This window comes from Pollicipes pollicipes, unplaced genomic scaffold (genome assembly GCF_011947565.3).
Source record: "Pollicipes pollicipes isolate AB1234 unplaced genomic scaffold, Ppol_2.1 Scaffold_6686;HRSCAF=7923_pilon_pilon_pilon, whole genome shotgun sequence".
NCBI lineage: Eukaryota > Metazoa > Arthropoda > Thecostraca > Pollicipedomorpha > Pollicipedidae > Pollicipes > Pollicipes pollicipes.
The window spans coordinates 21,575,776-21,584,693 of NW_023596921.1; the positions used below are offsets into that span (position 1 = coordinate 21,575,776).

General features: G+C 47.4%; 1 protein-coding gene across 1 annotated transcript; it reads left to right on the forward strand.

The window, feature by feature from the left end:
- The first annotated feature begins 1,797 nt into the window (after positions 1-1,797).
- On the forward strand, positions 1,798-7,020 carry LOC119107868 (40S ribosomal protein S10). Its single transcript, XM_037231433.1, has 4 exons — positions 1,798-1,857; positions 5,262-5,403; positions 6,112-6,225; positions 6,749-7,020. The coding sequence occupies exons 2-4, from the start codon at positions 5,263-5,265 to the stop codon at positions 6,965-6,967; spliced, it is 474 nt and encodes a 157-aa protein (XP_037087328.1). The 5' UTR covers positions 1,798-1,857; position 5,262; the 3' UTR covers positions 6,968-7,020.
- The last annotated feature ends 1,898 nt before the right edge of the window (positions 7,021-8,918 follow it).

Sequence of the window (8,918 nt, forward strand, 5' to 3'; positions counted from 1 at the left end):
TTGTCTGGAAATGTTTAACATCCAGTCAGAATCGATTAGTGATACAATTTATATGACGTGGTTTTTAACATGCGCGCTCGCAAATCTTAGCAACATAAACTTCGACACCAGGCGTTGCAGTCTCCAAAGTCCGCAGAGCGGTTAACTTGGTGGTTAACTATTCGTCATGGTGCAACGGTGGACGAAAATGATAATGTTTCTGAAACAATTACCTTAAAAAACTTGAATCGGTTAGTAATCAAAGTTATGTGACATGAATTTGAGCATGCGTACTCGCAACTGTTAGTTAAAAACCTCGATTCAAGGCGTTGCAGTCTCCGCGGACCGCGCAGCGTCGGCCCAACAGCTAATACTTAGCCGTGGCCAACGGGTGGACGAAAATGAGGACGCTTATGAAAGAAGTACCTTTGAACGCCTTAGGACAAGAAACCTTACATCTACAAGGCAGTCTGGGTGCATATTTCACGTGTGCGATTTTTAGACTGATGATAAGACCGGATTGGCCCTTAAAACACCGCGAAGTGGTGCCGGAATCTGGTGACGGAGCTGGAAGAGTGAAGGTAGATTCTCTACCTTTCGTGTTTCTGTAACTATCAATTTGTCCAGAAGACAGACTAACAAGGTGCCCGCCGGCTGATGGCACTTGCAGTGGCCGAGGCCGCTCGGTTTTTCGGAGGCTGCAACCCAGACCATCGCTGTCCTTGCGCTTGAGGTTACGGGCGGGCATGTTCAACCTTTTTGATGCACTTTCTCATTAATCCATTCTGAAAAATGAGCGTTCTTTGGCAAACATGGGATAGCACTGTTCGTTTTTTAAAGATTCATTTCGATCTACTCTATTCAGCAGTAATGAGACCTCAACTCTACTCAACAATAATGAGGCCCCTTATTTCCGGGCAAGGGGCCCCTTGAGTAGAACACCAAGGGCACATTACCGATTCCGGTCAAGAGCTGAAGGGCCACGCCGTCCCATCGCGAAGCGTCTTCTGGCTGTCATTCTAGCGACACGGGGCGGGATCTCCTCGTCAATCCGGTGGGCATCGGAAGGATACATCATATCACATCGTTCCCCTCCATCACACGGGGGGCTTTCTGACCCACGCAGTTGGCCCCGAATCAGCACAGAAACCCTCATTGACGCAAGAACATCCCTGATCGCCAAAGGTGGTCCAGTAATTGTCACGCAGGCTCCGGCTCCATTGTCTCTCTGTTGTCTTCAGAGATATTGAGGAATCCCCGAACGTAGATTATAGTTGAAATGGGATCCTAAGCTTGTATTAGCATCACTAATCAATGTTCGTCTTAAAATGTTCAAGATTCAGTCAGCATTGATTACTGTTAAAAACTATGTCATATGGTTTTAAATATACGCGCTCGCAAGTCATGGCATCAAAAGGCTGAACGTCCGTCGTTGCAGTCTCCATAGGCCGCGTGGCGTCGGCCTGCGGCTATGATACTAAGCGACGGTCAACAAGCAAACGAAAAAGATGACGCATCTTGACGAATATGGTTGGTGAACTAGGTAAATCAGCATGTATATTTAAGTGTGGTGCAAAAGTAAGCTAAACACAACCTTAATCTCAAAAGTGGGGGGGGACAGTTAACACCGCTGCCCCCCCCCCCCAACTTGAAAGGTGGGGGGCCATGCCCCCCCCCCCATGTCCCTACGCCGACGGTTGAGGACTCCTGAGACTTCTCATGGCAGATTCTCGTTGGGCACGGAAATCTAGCGATGTATCTGATGTGAAGTGACGACTTCTAAAATCGGCACATATGGTAGCCCTAAATCTGGGGACTTATAGCGGAAACAAGTAGCGCCCTCTTTACTGCGTACCTTTCTGGCGCAAGCGGCCCAAAGTAAGTGCGATCTAATTCGTCGTCGAACAAATTATTTGTAGGGATTGTGTAGAGTTCTTCGGTGTTATCTTCTGTTTCTACCATTTGTCTATCGGTTTGGGATGTCAGTCCTGTGATTGACGCCGGCTGTAGGAAATATAATGCTAACGTGCCCACGCGGCGGTCGTAGCGCACTGTTCAATTCAATATTTGTTTCGAAGAGTCCACGTGATAATTGGATTTAGGTTCAGCGTAAGCTTAGATTAAGTCAGTTGGCTGGGCTTGGCATTATTGATGTACTGTTCACACCTTGGGTATGGAATTGTGGGGTCTTGGAGGAGATAAGCATAGCCTGGTCCTGCTCCTGTTTTTGAGCATAGGGGTGTTGTGAGTGATTATAAGTCAATTACTTGAGTCATGGTGTAGTGAATACATCATGGTAAATATCGAAACTGGTCAGGTTTTAAAAAGTTGTTAGTAAAAGCTGAAAGCTTAGAAGTTGCTGTACTGTTAACAACTTATTGCTGGGGTATTTTTATGCGGCAACCTGTGGGTGAAGTGGCCACGTGAGCAAGTTATTATCTGTCTATGAATATGTTAAATCCCTAAAATATTGGCTCTATGCATCCAATTAATGAAACTTTAATCAAACTGAGGAATTTAACTTTCTATATGTGTTGTGTTAAAATTTTTGTGGGAGTATTATTGCTCTAGCAGTGTCATTGCCACTAACAAAAGATATTCATATTGAAACTGAAGAACCAAGGCCATCCTTAATTATATCTGGCATCCTGTAAAATCTTAGTTGTCAGAACTTAGTAAGATTCAACCTGCTTCATGCAGCTGCCATGCTGTGCATGCAGTGTGCCCAATTCTGCAGTTGACCTGCCAGTTTGATGTAATATAATCATAAGACAATCATGAAAAAATTGTGCAATAATTCTCAGCCAATTACGGTGAGCTACAAAACATTATTGTCTACATGAAAAGCCATGCATAACTATATCTCTGACATTGATGGAGGAAGCATTGGTGTTTTGGCAGCATGTAATGAAGCAGGGAGCTGCATTCTGAATGGGAATGTCTGATCACTTAAATGCCAAAATTATGTGACACCAACATTAGTGCACATACTTGCACCACTGGGTAATGGCTACTGGACAAAAGCTTATCTTATAGCCAATTGAAACCCATCCAGTTGCAAGGTTACCCCAAGCTATTACTGTGGTCAGGTACACTTCCAGCTCTAGCATGCTTTGGATGTTTGTGTTTCTACTTTTTTTCTCTAACCATGCTTAAACCATAACAATATTTTGTCTCGCTCATGCTATCATGTGAGCCTAGTTATGCTCTCAAGTTGTGGGCTTATTGAAAATGTTTTGAAGTCAGCTTTTGAGAGCATTTCATGTGTTTTTGCATCCTTACCCTTCAAAAAAGTATTCTGGAATTCTGCTATGGCAGTCATGGCATGTTATATCCTCTTGCAGTGTGAATGTCAGGCAATCATAAATGTTTCAAGATTATGAACATCAAGTGCAGTTGTACAGCACACTAGAAATTTCATGTGTTTGGATACTCACATGTAAAAAGTTTTGGTTCTGCTTTCCCTTTGCAAATTTTGGCATGCACCCCTGTGGAATTGTGTGGCCTAACCAATGGTTTATGGTTTGTATGATCTCAGGCCATTTTGCCTGTGTTAAGTGTATGCTATGTTTCTAGTAGTAGTCTGACTTAGTGTCTCAGGGTTGATTGCCACTGGTTGAGACATCCAAGAATGTGATGTGAGACCATGTGGTCTGTGCTTATTTCACACATTCTTTTCAAGCTAGTCACTCAACAGATGGTCATCTGCAACATCTTTTAAGGTTGAGGCTGCCAAATCATTGTCTGAAAACACCACTACTTTTTGCCAAATTGGTATCAGTGTGAACTATCTGACCTGACCTATACTATCTGTGTGCTAGGGCATTGCACCCCTGGTTGGTGACCTTGTCAGGTGGCTTAGAAATATGCTGTGGCTGGCAGAGAATGGCTAGGTTAGCTGGAGAGAAAAATGCAGTGCAAATACATGATAAACCAATTCAAGTTACACTCTATGCAAAGCCTTAAAACAGCCAACTTAAGTATCCAGTAATCAAAACTGTTATGAATCCATGGTCATTAAGGTGACATGACAAGGAGAGATTTCATCCCACCATGACTCGATGTTTGCCAGGCTTAGGTTAGCCAGAGGAGACATGCAACTGTCAAACTTGGAGAGGTCATGATGTGGTTACTATCCACCTCATGCCTTTAATTCTGAGTGGCCCAGCATGAGATGCAGGGATGCAGATGAAACCTAGTAATGTGTCTTGCAGCATCAGTTTTGTTTCAGTTGTGGCAGCCACACAACAGGTGTGACAGAGTTTCAGAATGCATCTAGTAGAGTGTGCAGGATGTAAATATGAATTCATGCTGCAGGAATTTTAACAATCTGTAGCCCCCACACACAAATTGTTGCTAATCTGTTGCCCTTTGACCCCTGAGTGCAGGCATCTGGCCTGCCCAGCCTGTGTGAATTGTGAGGCACTTAGATACTGGGTTGACAGTGGCCTGGTTTAGTGTTGATAGGCAGATTTTGAGTTTGAGCAAGGGGAGAGGCAACAGGCAGTGAGCCTCAAGCTGAGGTATAAAGCATGCAACAGTATTGACATCCTTGCCAGTCTAGTGGCAGAATATTGGAACACTGACACAGATGTACAGAGTAGGATGATTAGATGAGTAGTGAGTAGGGTAGATGAGTTCAATGGGTGAGATTAATGAGTAAATAAAAGCTACATGTCAAATGTATGAAACTGAAAGTTACATGTTGTGAGCTCACAGCTGTGTTGCAGTTTCTGTGAAGATTTGGTACCAACTGCCATAGTCCAAAAATTGTGACATGAGTTGTTCTTGAAGATCCCTGAAGTTCACTGACTTGATGTTATACATCAATAGCCAATTATTGATAAGTGCCTTCCATACTTACCCATTGTTTGCAAATTGCTAATACTTACAGATGCAGTTATTCATCATGCAGTTTTGACCAATGATCATGGGGCATTGTTATAGATCCTAGTTTATATACCTGTTAGGACAAATGCATGTTATAGGAAAATGGTGCTGTTGTACCAGCATGTTATTTTTAGGTAAGGGAAATGTGTTGGTTTGATGTTTTTATGTCAATATTGATTCTTGGGGTTACTGTCAGTTTCTACCCGTTTGAACTGTTTCAACTGGTCAAAAAGACAAAAAAGAGGCAAAGATATTTTCATCCATTAGAAGCACTGAGCCTGAGTATGATATGTAAACTGTGATACCTATTTTCCTTTGGTTCCAGTTGACAAATCATCATAGATGTGTGAACAGTCCCTGTTCTTTAATTAATCATGCCACTTGATTTTCAGGATGTTGATGCCCAAGAAGGACCGTGTGCTCATCTATGAATACCTCTTCAAGGAGGGTGTTATGGTGGCGATGAAGAACCCACACAAGCCTAAGCATCCGAATGTTGCTGTCCCCAACCTGTTTGTGATGAAGGCCCTGCAGGTAAGTAGAAGAAACTGGAGCAGATAATTGGGAGCGTGGGCAAGAAAAGGTTTCATTTTATGGGCTGCAAAATTAAATGAGCACTGTTGTAACACATGACTTCACAAATTTGAGCGTGTTTGTATGTTGAGAACCTCAAAGAATACAGGTAATTCTTTGTTTCAGCTCTGGCCAAGTTTGGTTATTTCACTGCTTTGGTTCACAGCTCTGGCCAAGTTTGGTTATTGCACTGCTTTGGTCCACAGTTCTGGCCAAGTTTGGTTATTGCACTGCTTTGGTTCACAGTTCTGGCCAAGTTGGGTTATCCCACTGCTTTGGTCCACAGTTCTGGCCAGGTTTGGTTATTGCACTGCTTTGGTCCACATTACTTAGTCCATGACAGAATGCTTCATCTACATGTATTTAATCAAATCAGCATGGCATAATTATTTGCACTAGCATGTACTTTTTAGTGATGGCACTGGCAGATGACATAGTGATGGTAGACTAGTCTTGTAATGTGGTCTGGTGGCTTCATTTTGTCATTATGAAACTTTCTGTGTGATGTTTTTGGTAGTAAATCCTTTTGCTGTAGCCATATAGCCTAAGCAGCTGAGTGCAAAATAAAGCCCCTTTTGCTGTGATTGGCACCTGCAGCCCCTTCCTGACATCATTGGGGTTTGGGGTGCCTGACATGGTGGAAGCTGAGCACTGATGTGTTCTCTTCAGAGCCTGAAGTCGCGCGGTTACGTCACGGAGCAGTTTGCCTGGCGCCACTACTACTGGACGCTGACCAACGAGGGCATCACCTACCTGCGGGACTTCCTGCACCTGCCCTCCGAGGTGGGTCTGCCTTGCATGCCTGGCTTGTCGTCGGTCGCCTGTCAACTCCCCTCCTGGATAAGACATCATAATTTTGTTGTCAAGGCACCATGGGCCATGCTGTCAAATCTTATCAGCTTTGTTGAATTGTACTCTTCATGTTATGGAACTTTATGGCTTTTTGGTGGTATGACTGGCTGCACCATCAAACCAGACAGCTTTGATGTGTGCTTACTGATCACACTATAAAGCCTGAACATCTGTATGTATGCTGCCTTTACTGTCAAGCTTTAGCTTTGTTGGTTACTCGGACCACGTTATGAAGCCTCTCAGCTTTGTTGAACATTTGCTGGGTATACCATAGCTCCCAATTCCTCCCCCCCCCCCCCCCCCCCCCACTCACTCCACCACACATGATGTCTGAAAAGTAGTGGACTGATACTCTGTGAAGTCATCTCACATCTGACCGCAGTGTCGCCCCGCCCCTTGGCCCTCTGCTCGCCCCCCTCTGACCGCCCTCCCCCCGCCCCCCGCCCCGCCGCAGATCGTGCCTGCCACCCTGAAGCGGCCGACGCGTGCCGAGACGGCGCGGCCGCGCGCCGCGGCGCCGCGGCCCGACGGCACCAAGATGGAGGGCGACCGGGCGGCGTACCGGCGCGCCGGCGAGGGCGGCCCCGACAAGCGCGGCGAGGCCGGCGCCGGCGCTGGCCAGATGGAGTTCCGCGGCGGCTTCGGCCGCGGCCGGGGTCCCATGCCGCAGTGAGGGGTTGGGTGCGCTCGCCCGGGCAGACGGACACAATAAAGGCCAGCTGTTCGGGTGCGGGCGTTTGCGGCGTGCTGTGACGGGTGGAAGGTGAGGTGGGCGAGTGTCCGGACTGGGAACGAGTCGGAAATCCGGCTGCCGCCGCCGCCGCTAACGTCCGCGTACAAGCCGCTCGCTGTATTAGGCCGTCTGCGGCTGGGCACGCGGTGCTCTGGATTGTCATGCATGCAAATGCTTACTACAGTGGAGCCTAGGACGACGTGATGAAGACAAGACTCATGTTTTCGCGGCCATAGACTACTTCCTGCTTGTGATTGACAAGCAAGTGGAAGCGCCGACAACATTTCTGACGGTCGGCTATTAATCTCAATATGGTCACCTAATAGATTGTCTCGTTAGTCGCAGAACATGGTGGGCCGGCGAGAGTCTAATAACCTTAAGCATTGTGGCTTTTGTAATGCCTAGGAAGAAGCGACATGAATACCCTCGGAACTACAGTAACGTTACAAAACACCATTGCGTAATGTTCTCAGTGATCGTCCAATATCAAAGTACTGCACGATGGAGCAGAATGGAGCATTAATAGCTCACTTGTTACTGCTTTTATTTCGCGGCCAAGTGCAGTGAGCGAGCACTCGGCGAAACGCCTTTAAGCTGGATTTCTCTTGCCGTTCGGTGGCAGCAGCATCATTGTAGCGTAACGCTCTTATCAGCGGGCGCAGGCCGAGTTCTCAACCGATTTGGGAAATGCTTTCACCGTCGTGTTTTACTTACTACTGCGCACCAATTACCACCAGCTCGCCATGCCACCAGGGGAAGCGGGTCCAACGACAGTCTCATCGACTGCTGTGACGTGCGTTCCCCGCGACGGCGGTATCGCGGGGAGAAGCAGCGCTACTTTGTCTAAAGCTTCGCGGCGACTTTCGCAGATTGCTGTAAACAATCTTTGACATGACGGGGGTGGCGCGCACCCGTTTTTCTATGCTGCCTGATCGGTTAAAACGCTCGTTCGCGGCATGGGCAACCCGCCGGTCCAGCAATTTCAGTTCAATGGAGGACAGAGTTTTCCATTACGGATAATGCATCCCCCAGGCGCGACATTAGCGATGTTCTCGGATGTGGGTTTCGTTGGGATAAGTGTCCGTAATTGGCAAGCAATTATGAGGGCGGGACAACGGTCTGCGGTTGTCAACAGTCATGAAGATAGCAAAAGTGCTGTCGATAAAACATTCAGTTACACTCAAGAAAACAGCCCAGCTCGGGAAGTGCGTGCAATGCTACGCTGTCACGTTAGCTAACGTGTCTGGCACGTGGTTCTCTTACGGGTTCACGAAGAATGTGGCGAGGAAATGAAATTTTAACGGCGTTTGTCGCTGTCGCGAGACAGCCCTCCGCGTAGCGCACTGAAGGGAGCAGCCTGTCAGCTGGCGCTCCGTCGCGGCAGTACTCGCCCCCGTAGCGCCCTGAGGCCCCAGAGACCCGAACAAACTTAACGACCTGTTGTGGCGTCAACTAATGGACACGCTCGATGCCATTGACGTGTCTGGACACACTCGCCATGAGTTTGTTCAGAGGGCAGTTCCGCGGCGACCGCATCCCAGCGCATCGATATAGTGGGCATTGGGAAAGGGCGGTATCTACTCTTACTACACTGCCTTTTCCACGCCAGCGTTTATTCAGTGGCGCCGTTCTGGAACCATTTTGCAAACCTGACGCACCGGTGACAAACACCGCGCCACGTGTTGACTCCGCGTATCGCCGTGGACCCCGACGAGGGAGGACAACGGCTAGAAACATCTACATCTATTTCGATCAGATGGCGTTGAACTATGAACACAACTCCCCTGATCGGAGCCACATAACAATACCCCGAAGCGGGGGACCAACACCCGACCAAGTCAACCACTCCCTCGAAACGATGAGATCAAAAGGAGACTTGCTCGCCGGTCCT

Excerpts from the sequence above, each read along its gene's own strand:
- LOC119107868 (XM_037231433.1), top strand. The coding sequence starts at position 5,263 with ATGTTGATGCCCAAGAAGGACCGTGTGCTCATCTATGAATACCTCTTC. Across the intron at positions 5,404-6,111 it reads TTGTGATGAAGGCCCTGCAG|AGCCTGAAGTCGCGCGGTTA; the intron begins GTAAGTAGAAGA and ends TGTTCTCTTCAG. Across the intron at positions 6,226-6,748 it reads TCCTGCACCTGCCCTCCGAG|ATCGTGCCTGCCACCCTGAA; the intron begins GTGGGTCTGCCT and ends GCCCCGCCGCAG.